Raw genomic sequence first — 14,804 nt, forward strand, 5'->3', positions numbered from 1 at the left:
ATAAGTAGTTCCAGTGAAGGCTTCTTTTGTGATGAAAAACTATTAATTTGGACCGTTAGTTCTGGCATCCATCTATTCTTATTAACTGTTTTTGTCAGTAGTTGTTAATTCTTTTAATAGCTATGTAATTGTTTACTGTGGCTTTACTCTAACAGGGCAGAGGATCAGAATAATCTGAATAGTCTAGATTGTGCAAATAACCTTCTAAAAAGAAAAATGAGTGAGAAGAAATTCAAACCAAATGTAGGCTATCAATCTCATTCTGACAGAAATACAGTAGTAAGGCTGTTAGCTGCAAATGTTAAAAACTTCCGTAAGTATGGGAAATCAGTGTGGTTGGGACAGGGCCTGCTGGTTCTGTAAGTAATGCTGCCATTCCAACTTCATGCCACTGAAACAATTATACGAAGCTCTCACAAATATTCTCCCTGTTATTTGCATTTTACTGGGCATATATTGAGGACTCCGTAATATGGTCTTCAGAAATGCCTGTCGGCAGAACCTTAAGCCATTGACAACTTTGTGAGCTGCCATTCTCCACTATATGCTTAAATATTATGTAAAGCACACTACACAATGGGTGGCTATGAAATATATATGTATATAATGTTCAAAGCAGTGGGCAGTTCATTAAAATAACTTGAGTTACTCACATAGAAAAAATTAAACTTGTGTGTGTTCGTCTTGTCTTGTTGTTGGTACTGAGCTCTTAAAGAATTCTCATATTCACTCACACTACACAATACAAAATAAACAACTAACCAGGCACTAAACTCTCAAATGTTTAGAAAATTCTTTAAATTTATTCTGCTTCAGAACCCAGAGAAAATCCTTATTAGCTGTCACTACTCTGTATATAGTTCTATATAAAACACATTTCCAAATTTCAGATGAAAAGCGAAGTGTATCTCTTTGGCAATTTAGAATAACTAGTAAATATGTTTACTGAAATTTATTATGTCAATCATACAGGTAATTTAAATTTTGTAATACCACACAAACTTCAGAACTTTTTCTCACATTTTTAAAAGAAATTTAACAGTATGTGGAATGAAACAAAAAAGTCTGCTCGAGTTGTCTGGGAGTTATAAACTTGAGCGTCAAACCTATCTTGCATTTTGTCAATACTTGCCTATAATCAGTGAGGCAAAAATTTAAATATTTAAATTTTTAAAAGTCACCTGTTTGTTTAAATTTTGCAGTGTATATAGTGCATATTAAGTCATTTTGAGCAGCATATTTTTCAGACATTCAACACACATTTGTCTAGAAATACTGTTCATAGTTTTTGAAATTTCTCACCTTTGAACATACAGTCATATATAGTTATCTTTTGATTTAAGGAAACTATTCACAGCAGGGAAGTTACTGAAAACCTTTTATGCATGAGAGTGTTTACACTGAATAATCCGTAACTGTCATTTATAGTGTACTTCAAAATTCAAAACTATTTACAAAGGATATAGCAATTTTTGTGGTCAGTCTGGCTTTGGCCTCAAATAGATTATGATGTGTTGCATGATGCCAGGATTAAGCATTTTAGAAAAATACTTATTTAGGGTAACTGATAGATAGCTATGCAGTAGTTAAGATAGTTAAAGTGCCTTTCCTACCTCCCATTATCGTGGGAGACTGAAGCACTTTTAAATAACCAGATCTCAAAACAGTGCTCCAGGCTTGTGGCTATGAAAGTTAGCAATGACATTCTCCTTTTGCAATATTATTTTTAACACACGCCAAGTTAACGCAAACACAGGCTAGATGCGTACAGACACACAGTGTCAGGACTCCTGATAAATCTGTGTTTAAGGCACAACTACAACAACCAGTCTTGAACAAAATCTACTCCAGACCACCAAACCAGATCTAAGAACAAAGGACTGTAATAGAATGTGCTAAGAAGAATATTAAATATTGGCAGTGTGGGTAGAATGGTTGGCCTGAGTCCTATCTGAATTATACCAGCCTAAGCTAAAAATAATATTAAGTTTCTCCAAGATAACAACAGAATTACTAAGAACAGGGTTTAACTCTGTGACTTTAAAACGACAGAGCATCCATTACATGTGATTCTAAAATTGATGCAAACAACACACTGGCACTTCTCCAGGACTAATTTAAGCTCAGCATTTGAATATGAATTTCCTTTTCCTTCTCAAAAGAGTATATACACAACAAGTGATGGAATAAGGTACATCACATATTCGTAATTTGGATTTGTTTGAAAAACAGGTGTTTCTGTAAATAACACTGGGTAATCAAAAAATAATAATAAAATCCAACATGTAACTATTAGGTATCATAATTAGATTTCAAGTATGTGCATTTTTTAATCTACAAATACAGTCACTTATTCACTTTATGCTCTCTTAGTATGAAAAAAAAGCACCAGAATTGCAGATTTAACCACTCTTTCTTGTATCAGCAATAGTGTTAAATGATTATACTGAATCTTCACTGTAAAACAGGGATACTCTTCATAGTTTAATCATCCCAAATTTGTTACTGTGACAACATAATTCTAGGACAACTTTTGTGATTCAAATGTAGATACTCCACAGTATCTCATCTTTGAGAAGGATTTGCCTCTTTCTTTATAAAGCAATATTGTCTTCATTATGGGCCAATGTTTGCTACTTTCAATCCCCTTGTGCTTTATCCGGTAAAATATTGCATTTAAATCAAACTATAGTTCCAGGCTGGCAGAATTAAGTTCTCTGAAAGGGATACATCATCCCTACTTTCTCTGAGATGAAACAGTTCCTACAATTGAGAGTCCTGCTCTGTGCTTGTGTTATCTTTGCATTGTTGTAGGACTGTTTACTGTAGGAGATTTACATCTGATTTAAAGCTCTTACAGTGAGCATACAGTGAAATACTCTATAGAGCCACTACTTCCAGGGCAAATTCCCTTACTGATACACGTAATTGTACATCACTGGACATCAAAGGAGATACACCCTACTCCGGTGAAGGGTCTGGCCAGCAGATCATACACACTTTTACCAGATAACCAAACACAGAAGTTTTGAATATAAAAATGGACTTTACCATCTTTGTGATAATAGGTGACTTCCACTTTCCTCTCCTCTGACCCCAGCAGTGCTTGAGCAATTTGAGCAATATGATGTCTTTTAGTCTCTGGTCCATGAAGAAAATCACAGGTGCAAGGTTTCTGCATGACATCTGGCCTGGAGAACCCAGTCATCTCACAGAATCCATCATTGCAGTAGATGATAGCACAATTCTGCACTCTAGCATTAGCAATAATGAATTTTTTATCTGCAATAAAAGAAAGCGATGCATTTTTTAGTACTCTTTCAACTTTTCATAAAGTGTCAATTGCATGGATGGCTGCTAAACAACCACTCATTTCACTGGGATGCCTGAAATGCAGAGATTTTCAGTCATTTAATGGAGTTAATTTGATCCATAGCTTTTAAAGATAATTCAATAAAATTAGAATACATTAAAAACAAAGACAGTTGTCTTTTAAGGAAATAAAGCTAGACTGTGAAAGTCTTTTGCAAAACTTCTTTTAACATTTTTCTTTTTTAGCTTCACTGAAACATAGGTGCTGAGTATCATGTTGTCAGCCATAACTCCACGGAAAGTCCTTGAAAGTTAGTAGCTTCTTTGGGTGGGGGTTAAAACTGGAAGGGAAGGGGGTTATACGGTGATAAAGCCCAACCAGCTGAGGCTACTCAGTAGGGGCTTTCACTGAGTTGAATGACATTAATTTCATAGTCAGTATTCTAAGAAAACTATCTGGGAAAAAAAAAAAAAAAAGATAAATGTTTGTTCTCTGTGACTGTTTTAAAGTTACATTTATGAAATAAAATATGCCTTAGTAAAAACATGAATATGAAAGTACATCAAAATTGAAGATTGTGGTGTTTCAAACATTTTTCAGGCCACTGAAGTTCTGTGCTTTAGTCCAGCATGCTTTCCCAAACCCTCACCTGCAAGAAAAGTTCAAAAGTTGTCTTTCAATTGTTATTTCATTTGTCTCCATTTACCACTATAACACCCTATTCCAGTTTTAATTACAAATGTACAGTTTTGATATATTCACTGATAATAACATCAATTTGTGCTTATGTTAATCACACTAGTAAGCCCCTGACTTTTAGAAAAGACTTTTTGTGTGATACCAAGTTAGCAGTACAAGTCTTCAAAATTTTAAAGATGATCAGTCTTTGAGCACAGTGCAATATTTGGAGAGAAAAGTACAGATTTCATTCTTGCTATTTTCTACTATCTTTCAATCATGATGAATTTTCACTATCACTTGACTATCTAAAAGGTAGGGTTTTATATTCTCAACATAAAAACAACATAAAAACTCTACTCAAGTAGCAACATTGACTTAACATTTGGTTAAGTCAGGACTACAGTCTATATATTTTTCTCAAATAACAAATATTAAATTGGTAATGTATGTATGTCTAGGTATACGGAAGTATATAAACTGCAGCTAGCTCTAAGAGTTTGCGCTGAACTGATACTAAAAATATGCTAAATATTTAAATAAATGTACATATATCAAAACTACTGTTTCTAAATGAAATTCATTTTAAGCATCAAGTGTTCCTTCCTACTGTTAACAGCAAACCAGAGTTCATCCAGGAAAAACACTTCAGCTTCTCAGCCTCCTCGACAGGTAGTAAAACTGCTGCATTGGAAAAGACCCCAGAGACTCTCCCTGAGGATGCATTTGCACTGGTTTAATAGATATTTTAGGCTTCCATAAACAAAGTGGAAATATTTAACAGATATATTAAAATGCAGTCACGATGACAAGGTAAGAATATTTTCTGTTTAATAGCTCCTCTGCATATTATTTGGTTCCTTTAAATCAAAGTCTGCCTGTTCTGCTTTATCTTGAAAAGACAATGATAATTAATAACAATAACAACAATAATAAATCTAGCCGATTTTCTTAGCCACCATATGGACAACAAAACTGTACACTGTTTCAGAGACATCTCACTGGTTTAGAAGGTAAGAAATATAACTTCTGTAGCTATACAACATGGATACAGTCAAAGATAAAAACTGTTCATTGAAATAGGGGAAGAAAAATGAAAAGCTCAATAATTCAAGTCGGTAATCTGCATTCTAGATCAAAAACAACGTTACTCCTGCGAGGGATCCCCTCCTCACCTCTGGGGTTTTCTGCCCAAGCGACAAACTTAAAATAGTCCGGAGCTGCTGTCCATTTAGTCACAAGCAGAATCAAACTACTGTAGCAAAATAAATAGAAAGAGAGAACTTACTTTGCCCTTCAAATTTTCGTATGATTGTGCCCAAAAATGTATTTTGTGGTGCCACATGACCTCTGCGAACAGGCATGTTTGTACAGATCTTCGGTTTTCTGTGCACAATGACTTCTCCAAGGATCTCCTACACGGCTCCAGCCCAAAGCACAGAGCCAGCTACCCTTTGTGACAAATCATCGTCCTCCGGAGCTCGGAAATCTCTTCCCATTAGCACCACTTCTAGACACACGCTTTTCCTATCGGAGTCAGATCCATCCCCCAGTTTCTTTCTTTTTCTTTCTTTCTTTCCTCGCTTTCTTTTCTATTTTTTTTTTCCTGGAGGACCTCGGACGCTATTGTCTGGGCGGGTAGGGGTGGGGTAAGCAGGAGGAGGAGGGGGGGAAGATTACAAGGGTAATCGATCTCTAGCACCAAACATCGCCAATTTTCCAAAGCAAATGGCTGTGACCCGGCAGTTTCCGACGCTGTAGCGGTGGTTGGAGGGCTGGAAGACTAATGTTGCTCCGCTGCCAGAGGGAGTGACGTTCCCCCCCTCCGGGCTTCACCACGGCGCGCAGCAGCTCGGATTACTCAAGCGTGGCTTAGCAAGAGCCAGCCAATAAATCTCTTCAAAACTCGGCGACAAACAGCGGCATCGGGAACGAGCTACACCCCGGCACGGCCGCGGCGCGCCTCAGCCCCCCTCCGCAGCAACTGCAGGGGGGCAGCGGGGACCCGGGGCGCTGGCGGCGGCAGCGGAGGGGGGTGTCCCCGCTACCTCCGGCCGCCCCCTGCTTCCCCGCCCCGCCGGCCCCTGCACGGCTCCCGAGCGCGGCCCCAGGCGCTGCCAGGGCCCGCGGGAAGCAGCCTGGTGCACTCCCTGTCTGCGGTTGAGGGAGGTGTGTGTGTTGGGGGGCGTTGGTGGGGGTCGCTTTGGAGTGATAGGGGAGAGGAGAGGGACCAAGGGACCACCGGTGCCCTCGGCATCCTTCCCCGCCCTAATATCCGTCCCTTCCCATTCCGCAGCGCGACCTAGGCGGGGGCTTCCCCTCCATACACCCCCCCCCCCCTCCTGTCGAAACGGGGGGGACCCTCGGCGCGGGGGGGCGCCGCTGCCCGGCCGCTCGGGGGCTGCCTCCTGGGGCCGGTGTCCTGAGGCCGGCCCGGAGCTGGCCGCGGTGCTGAACCCGCCCCGCACCGAGGCGGGCCCAGGGAGCGCCTGGGTTCTCCCCCAGCCTGGCTCGGCTCGGCCTGTACCAGCCCATAGGGCAGAGCGTACTGTTTTGGGTTTGTATTAGGGCTTCCCGCTCTACCCAGCAGGTGGAAACGGGGCGCGCTCAGCACGGGGGAGCCCGGCGAGGTGATACGGGGAGGGAGCTGGGAGCAGCCATGCGGTGCTGGAAAGGCATCTCTAGGGGAGAACAGAGCAGCGGCGGCTTCTTAATAAACTCACAGGGAAAGGGAGAGGGGGAAAAAAACAAAAAACAAACAAACAAAAAAAACAACAGAGGGGCACCTGCTCTCTGTTCTTTGTAATATCAAGCACAGGATATTGAGCCGGCAAACCACCGCCTCCCACCTGTTCTCCCACAAGACAAACAGGTGTTTCCTTATTCCCGTGGGTTTTTCTCAGGTGTGGCCTTTGTTTCACTGTTACCGCACGTCTTCCTCTATATTTATCAGGGGAGGGACACAGTCTGTTGAGTATGTGGGTACATTTCTTGACTAATTTCATTTAATCTCAGAGGAATCATTCTAGATTTACACAACTGTAAATAATGTCTGAAAATACCACTTATATGCACATAAATTGTATTTAGAAGGCTGCATAGTAATTGGCTGTATACTAATTACAAAGCCTCAGCTAGATTTAGTGGTATGTAATCAGGTACATAATCAATCTTAGGAAGTGAGTGTTGCTCATTTACAGAAGCAAATGTTTAAATGTTTTAATCTGTATACTCAGATGTCTGAATCAAAGGAATAACAGCCATATATATTCTTTGTCACGCTATTTGGAGAACTGTAACATCTTTGTGACTTTCTGATCAATGCTAGAAAGTGAAATTCTGAGGATATTTTTATTCACACTTCATGTAGTGAATTGTGGATGAGGCTGCAGGTTAATTTTTTCTCTTTCAGCTGTTTATTTTGACCAAGAACACCCATGTATTCCTCTGAGAATGTATTGAAGGTCCCAAAGACAGCAGCTGAACTTGTGGACATAAAGGCAGAGGAGCATTCTTATTTTAACATTGTATATAATACCTAACATCTTAACAATTAAAATTTGACAGGAGTTAATTAATTCTGATTTTTACATAAAGAAATTGTACTTTGGTGTTTCTAAAACAGCAACAGAGAATAAGCACAATAAAATTGAAACCTGTACCAAACAATCAATGTTTTATTTTCAGTATTCAACAATTAATAGCAAATAAGGTCGACTGAGGAACCCTACAGGTTACTAGAGTCTAGAGCCCTTTAGGTGCCTGGCTGGCACAAAAATACATAATTAAAAAACAAACAAACAAAAATCCACACAACAAAACAAACAACAACAACAACAGCAAACACAAAATAGAATTGAGAATACAAATCTCACTGAAGCGTCATCTTTTCATGTTGTTTGAAATATGTCAGACTATATTTGCCTGAAATAGCAGAAACTAAGATTCCATTACTCCAGAAGTCCTTTTCCATACTGTCTCCTGATATTTACTAGAAGTTTGATGTTGATTAAGTGAATGTACATCAATCAAAGTCCACAGACTCCTTCCCATTTCCCTTTGTTGGTTTAGGAAATGCTCAAGGTAACCCTGGCCAAAACAAGATAACTGCTGCTGGAAGACATGATCTGAGACGTGTTTTTTGTCAGGGGAGGAATTCACAAGAATGATGGCATGTAATAACTGCATAAGCAATAGGTGGCATCAGAAAATCTTTCATCACAGTGATTTACACCCCTGCAGTCTCATAGATGCTGTGTTACTCCTGGAGTGTTTAATACTCATTGTGCATAATATTTTATAATTTTATGTAACAAGCCAACAGTGAGAGAAGTTCAAGATGAAAATATATTAAAACTGGACAATTTAGTAACAGAGAGAAAAGTGATCACTTGAAAGGATTTGCATTTGAGTGGGAAAATATGCATGTAAGTGACAAAGTTTGAATTCATCACAAATATGCCTCTCTAGTATGATGAAAGAAATGGAGAATGCCATGGAGATATATGTTTTATCTATAAAGTTGTACGGTTGCCAGCTCTGCAAGGGACCAAAATGCCAAGGGAGGATCTCTCCTGAGCTAAAATGCATCTAGCACGACCGATCCCCTCATTCTCTGCCCCCTTGTGGCCCTGCCCCTCATGGCCCAGCGATAGTTCCCCTGTGAACACTGCTGCTCTGCAGCAAAATTATATATGGCATTTCCTAGCCTCAAGGATTGAAGCTGATTTTGAAATTTCAGTTTCATGAGATTTCAATGGCTTTTCCAACACATTAACTACTTCTCTTTCAAGTTCCTTGGGAGAATTCAGAGGGATATATGACTGGAGATATGTTATTGAGCTATTTTGACATTTTAGCAGTTAGCAATTAAATCTCTTATCATGAGGAAAAGATATATCTGTGGAAACGTTTCTAACCATATTTCCCATTCATTTTGGGAAAAAAGTATAAAAAGGAGTCATTCAGTTTTAGACCAGCATTCTTATCATCCTTGACTATGACTTTATCTCTTTGATGCTGCAAGAGATTGCCTCCCTAAGAGAAATTCCTTCCTTTTCCAGCTCAAATAATCTTTAGCTGCATGTTGTTCCTTCTCAAAGTCTTGTTTTCCATTTCATTGTTGCCCTGATTCTACAGTTTGCCTGCTATAGAGAGAAGTTTATTAGCACAATCCCATTTGAATAAATGCACTGGAGCAGTACACAGTTAAGTCTTGATAGTTTTGATTTTGTTTTATTTAGGTTTTGGTTATTTCACATGTGTGTGTGTGTGTTTCATTGTTCCAGCTAGCATGAGATATCTGTGTTGCTTTCATATCTGTGTTACTTTTGCAATGTATATAATGTGTGCCCTGTCATTTATTCATCCATCTGTGCCTCCAATTTTAAATAAATCTGTGAATGTCTTCAGGGTTGTCAAATGAAATAATGAAACTTTATTTAAATTCAATTTTTTGCTAAGATGGCCTCTCCTCTCCTCTCCTCTCCTCTCCTCTCCTCTCCTCTCCTCTCCTCTCCTCTCCTCTCCTCTCCTCTCCTCTCCTCTCCTCTCCTCTCCTCTCCTCTCCTCTCCTCTCCTCTCCTCTCCTCTCCTCTCCTCTCCTCTCCTCTCCTCTCCTCTCCTCTCCTCTCCTCTCCTCTCCTCTCCTCTCCTCTCCTCTCCTCTCCTCTCCTCTCCTCTCCTCTCCTCTCCTCTCCTCTCCTCTCCTCTCCTCTCCTCTCCTCTCCTCTCCTCTCCTCTCCCTAAAGTTTCAAATTATAGCTCTAGATTTTATTTTAATCCCTTGTGATAATAATGATAATCAATTAGGTTATGTCTGGCTGGGATTTAGGCCTACAGGTAAAGTATGCTGTTACCTGGGACAACAGGCTGCCAAATTACGTCTGTTGGAGAAGACAGAAATCAGCTGTTTGAAAATCACTAGCAGCAAAACAGCAAATCTCTGCTGGTACTTCTGAGAAGATTTTAGGGTTCATGTGGCAGCAGTTTCTGCTGCTAGAGTTGGCTCCTTCTATTAGTAGCTTTTCTTTATTTGCACTGTGCTGATACTCCATGGACCAGTAAGTCTTTCATAATCCTACAGCCATGTAGCCTACACAGTTGCCTACATAGTGAAATAGAAATACTTCATTGTTGTTGCAAAATTCACCTTGATTTATTTCACTTTCATTGTTCTCTGAAAAAAACTCTTATTTTTAGCAAGACCTTTGATATTAATGAGCTTGCATGAATGTAATTTCTCTTTGGCCTAAAGGTTTAATTCTTCACCATGTCTGTGTATGGTTCTCATTAGTATTCAGGACTTCAGATGTTTCAATAGGAGAAAAGATATCAAGTATTTAGTATCGCAAAATGACAAAAGAAGTGTCCACACTACATTATGCTCTAAAAAGTGGTTACAAGCTTGTTAAATTTACAGCCAGATGACCCTCAGTAGTCATGTGTCCTGTTTCCCTGCCTCCTTTCCCCCTCAAAAAAAAAAAAAAAAAAAGTTATTTGGGATTTTGTTCAATGTATAATATGTTTTATGTGGAATTCCCTCTCTGAGGAACTGTAACTTGATGACAAGAATATGAATTATAAATGCAAAATCTTTAATTGTAGAACTTCTGTGAGCTTAATCTTTTAGGCTGATAAAGGTAACGGCACATGGCAAGAAACTAAGATAGCAAGTAACTTTCTCTGGAAGGATTTGTGAAAAGTTAAGTTTGTTATTCTAAAGTATATGCTACTCTTATTACATGCTATGTTGGAATGCCTAGGGATTCAAAACCTCATGACCTGAGATTGTTTTGGATGTCGTATGTACAGGTCATGAAAACAGAATTACAAAAAGCATCAATATATCCATCTACTTTATGTCCTGCCAGTGGATTGTTCCCTTCAGTATATTTGTGTTTGTATTATTCATTTAGGATTTAAATTATTCAAGCAATGAGGCTTCCACTTCTTCCTCTGAGAGACTCTTTCAATATCTCTCTGTCTCACCACAGGGTTTCATTCCCTCATATTAAGCCACGGTTTTGGTGTGTTCTCTTGCTTTGGGAGTTTACATTATTTAGATGCTCATCTGATTCCCTGGGTTCTTGCCCAGTAATGGGTGCCTCCAATTACTCCTTGCTGACCCTCTCTGGCCAATTAAGAGTGACAGAAATGACCCCAGCATGTTCTGTGCCTCTTGAAGATTTTTTAGTTGGATTATAGTGCTATGTCTGTCATTCTGGCAGCTGTCATTCCAGACAGAACACTGGTAATAACTAGGTAAGACATAAAATGTACTTTTATTAATTTATTCTTTTCCTCATACAATATTGAAATTATGGCAGCATACAAAAGCAGAACCTTGCTCTGTATTTTTGTGAATAATTATTCTGTACCAAGGGAAGTGTAATTGAAGGTAAATATGTGCATTTTCTCTAATCTGTCTTCCCTCATAACAGAAATTCAGGCATAATATTTTGGAATAATAGTTCACGTAAAAACTATCATAATTACATCACAGCTTAAGTTTGGTCTCTTCAGAAGTGTATGCTTAGCAAAAATAGAGTGAACTGGGAAAAGGAACAAATTCTGATCTGTATGCATTCATTGCTAGAGTATGAAAAGGGTAAATCATTGACTGTAAGTTATTTATTTAACTAGACCTATTTATTTAACTATTTCTAAAACTACTTTTCTTTGTACCTGAGTTCCCCCTACCTTGTCTACAGAATATTCACACATTGGGTGATAAGACTGTTACTTGTCAGCCAAATTCCTTCCTTTTCTTAGCTTCTTCCTTGGATAAACTGTAGTTTGGATTTCTTTTGTCTGCATATTCTGCACCTCTTTTTATCAATAATAATAAAAGGTGTATGTACCTTGTATTTGGAGCTGGCTTAACGTGATTCTTGGCTCTCAACCTAATGGTGGTGAAAAGTATGGAAGTGGTGTAGAGCTTCCTGAGCTTGCAGGCTTCATGGTTTTGCTGAAATTGCTCCTACTTTAACTGCATCAGGCACACAGGGTTTGTGTCCTCAGAGAAAACCAGGAGGTGAGCTAGCCTGAGTTACGATCTTCTGGGCATGTAGCTCCAGCACATTCTGTGCAGGCAGAATTTTCTTTCACAGAGAATTTCAAACTGCATTTCTATGCAATCATAAATAAAAACACACATTATCAAAATCACTCACAGAATAGACTCACTCTTCCTAACCAGCTCTGTGTAAAAATGGTACGTCTCTATGGATAAGGTTAACTTCAGAGAGGTCACAAGATGAAGGAGCTCATTTTTATTCCTCAGCCTTTTTCCTAGCATCAAGCCATAGCAGCTGAATTCCTGATCTGGTAGCATTTCCATATGCTGCTAGCTTAGCAAACAGTAAGGTAGCCAGAGCTCTTCTTTTCCTTTCCTCTGCCCTGCAACACTGACAGTGAGGCACAGCTGTGGGGGAGAAAAGGGCAGCAGATACTCTGAAGGAGCATGGTTCATGTTTGGGATTTTTCTTGAGAGTGACCAAAGGTGCAGTGAGGCCTTTGGATCAGACTAGATGTGTTTTCAGTCAGTAATCACACATAAATTTCTTCCTATTACAGGTTCATTTTAAAATCAATAGTGTGCAGTTTTGAAGCATATAAAGTGTTCTCATTTGGGCACCACTGTTATGGCAGTACAGATTGTCCTTGTAGCTTTTTCATTTTAATAGATAAATGTGGATTTTGTTTTGCTTCTCTTCCTTGTGCTGATATGTTGTAATTTTGCATAGATCTTGTACCCTTCCTCCTTGAACTGTGAGCTCAACAATTTTGGATGTGGTGTCCTAGAACTATGGTGTCCTGTCCATAGGAAATAAATTCCAAATTCACTGAGAAGAGAAAAAAAAAAGTAGTATGAGTTTGTTGTGTCAATGTCTCCATACTCACTTGATGAAGGTTATATTTTTTTGCTCCAAAATATCTTAGTAGTAGTACATTGTGTTTCTATGTTAATCAGAAAACCCAGACAAGCAGAGTATGCTTTTTCATTTTTAGTGTTCTACATGTATACCTTCTTTCCTCTTTCTGCATTCTGTTAACATACTTTACACGGTCACTTCATCTAAATAAGGTAACTGCAGTTTCTACACTGTGCTCACTTAGTCATTAACAATTTTATTATTAGCATATTCTAACACTCAGTTCTGTAGGCGAAGCTTTCTCCACCTGGCATATATATTTTCTTGCTACAACTGTCTTTTTCCACTTTTGATTTTTTCAGTATTATTCTCACAATAATCATATTTCTCTGCAATTATACAGAGTCCAGAATCAGATAAAACTAATTATTCCTGACACTGTAGTTATCAGTGCTGTTGTTCTAATTGCTGTCAACAATAGTCTGCATATATCCAGGTCACATATTTATATTCCAGTATTCCCACTTTTCTTTCATAATATCATAGCATGAGATCACAGCCAATTTTATTACAAAAATCCATGTTTGTGTAATTCATTTGAAGAGACATCCATATCCTGAAAGAGCAATTTCTGTCACAACTGTAGCATATGAGCTGATCTGCTGTCTCTGCAGATAAAATACATGTGATGTAGGCCATGTTTTCAAACCCAGGTGCCTGTCTGAAGCTAGCATCTCTAGAACTATATGGATGCAGCTGCAGATGAATGGCTGGATTTTTCATCAATGCTAAGGACTGTATTCAGTAATACTACTGAAGCCAATATGAACTGCAGGTACTTGGCAATGAGAGTTTTGCACATAATCTATAATGACAGAGAGAGAGAATCAAATGACATATCTTGCTTTTTTGAAAGGGTCGTTTGCTGCCTAAGATGTATTTTATTAAAATAATCTCTCCTAGATTTCCTCTCTTTGCCATTATGTCTACTTCATTGCAATACAATTAAGATATATACTATCATGCTCCTCCTTCTGGATTTTCCAGTACTTGTCTACCATCCAGTGCAAGTTGTTTGGCAGGATGAATAATGACAGTCAATATTTCTGCTTTGAAAGAGTAATAAAAACTCTTAATAAGAATTAGATAAGATAAGTACTATATCCCAAAATATATTCAGAAATAAAAGTTTTTGTTCTTGAAATCATCATACAAATTCCTGTAATTATTTTGCGTATTTCCTATTTATTGCTTTTCAAGCTATTTAAGGCAGGTGCATATGGGATCACATTAGAGATACTCATTCTATTGATGAGTATGATGATTTTTACTATTTCTATACTACTTATTTTCATAGTATAATATCCAACTATTGTGGTATGGTTTTTTTTGAAAGACAAGGTCTTTAGTATGTTCTGTAGCACCCAAAGCTGTAACTCAAAAGCTATGCTTTAGCTTGGTGATGGTGTTTTTGAAAGCCTAGTTTCACATCTCTTGGTGGTGGTGAAAAACAACAACAAAAAGCAACCCACAACTAACCCAAATACTGTTTGTTTTTGTTGTTGTTGTTGTTGTTTGTTTGTTTGTTTGTTTGTTTTTTATCTATCCAAACTAGCCTGTAGGCTCTCACAGATTCCAGATCCTTGCAGATCCAGGGGCAGATTCACGTATGAAACTCTACTGCTGAAAACATTGATCTCATTGTTTGTTGTTGTTGATTTTTTTCCCCTTCAGTCCCAAAGAAACCGAAACATGAAATAAAAATGAAAAACATGAAGTTGTACTCAATATTGTCAGGAAAGTGAATTTGGATTTTTCTAACTAAAACCTGATCTTTCTGGGGAATTTTGGGATGTTGATATTTGCAATCAGGATGCTCTTCTGAGGGAGAAATTGTAATCAGCTCAAATAGTTATGATTTCACTGCAGTCCATCCT

General features: G+C 38.5%; 1 protein-coding gene across 4 annotated transcripts in view; it reads right to left on the bottom strand.

The window, feature by feature from the left end:
• The window catches only part of KCNH7 (potassium voltage-gated channel subfamily H member 7), a 223,787-nt gene extending 217,277 nt beyond the window's left edge, over positions 1 to 6,510 (bottom strand). For 2 of the 4 annotated variants that reach the window (XM_072040860.1, XM_038182318.2), the window contains exons 1-2: positions 5,280 to 6,510; positions 3,052 to 3,282 (exon numbers count right to left, since the gene is read on the bottom strand). In XM_072040860.1, the coding sequence (XP_071896961.1) occupies positions 3,052 to 3,282; positions 5,280 to 5,355 (307 nt within the window). In that variant the 5' untranslated portion in view covers positions 5,356 to 6,510. The remainder of the gene's footprint in view (positions 1 to 3,051; positions 3,283 to 5,279) is intronic. The other 2 variants (XM_038182321.2, XM_038182320.2) reach the window with 1 other exon arrangement.
• Between the last annotated feature and the right edge of the window lie 8,294 nt (positions 6,511 to 14,804).

The sequence above is a fragment of the Anas platyrhynchos genome, chromosome 7 (genome assembly GCF_047663525.1).
Source record: "Anas platyrhynchos isolate ZD024472 breed Pekin duck chromosome 7, IASCAAS_PekinDuck_T2T, whole genome shotgun sequence".
Lineage (NCBI taxonomy): Eukaryota > Metazoa > Chordata > Aves > Anseriformes > Anatidae > Anas > Anas platyrhynchos.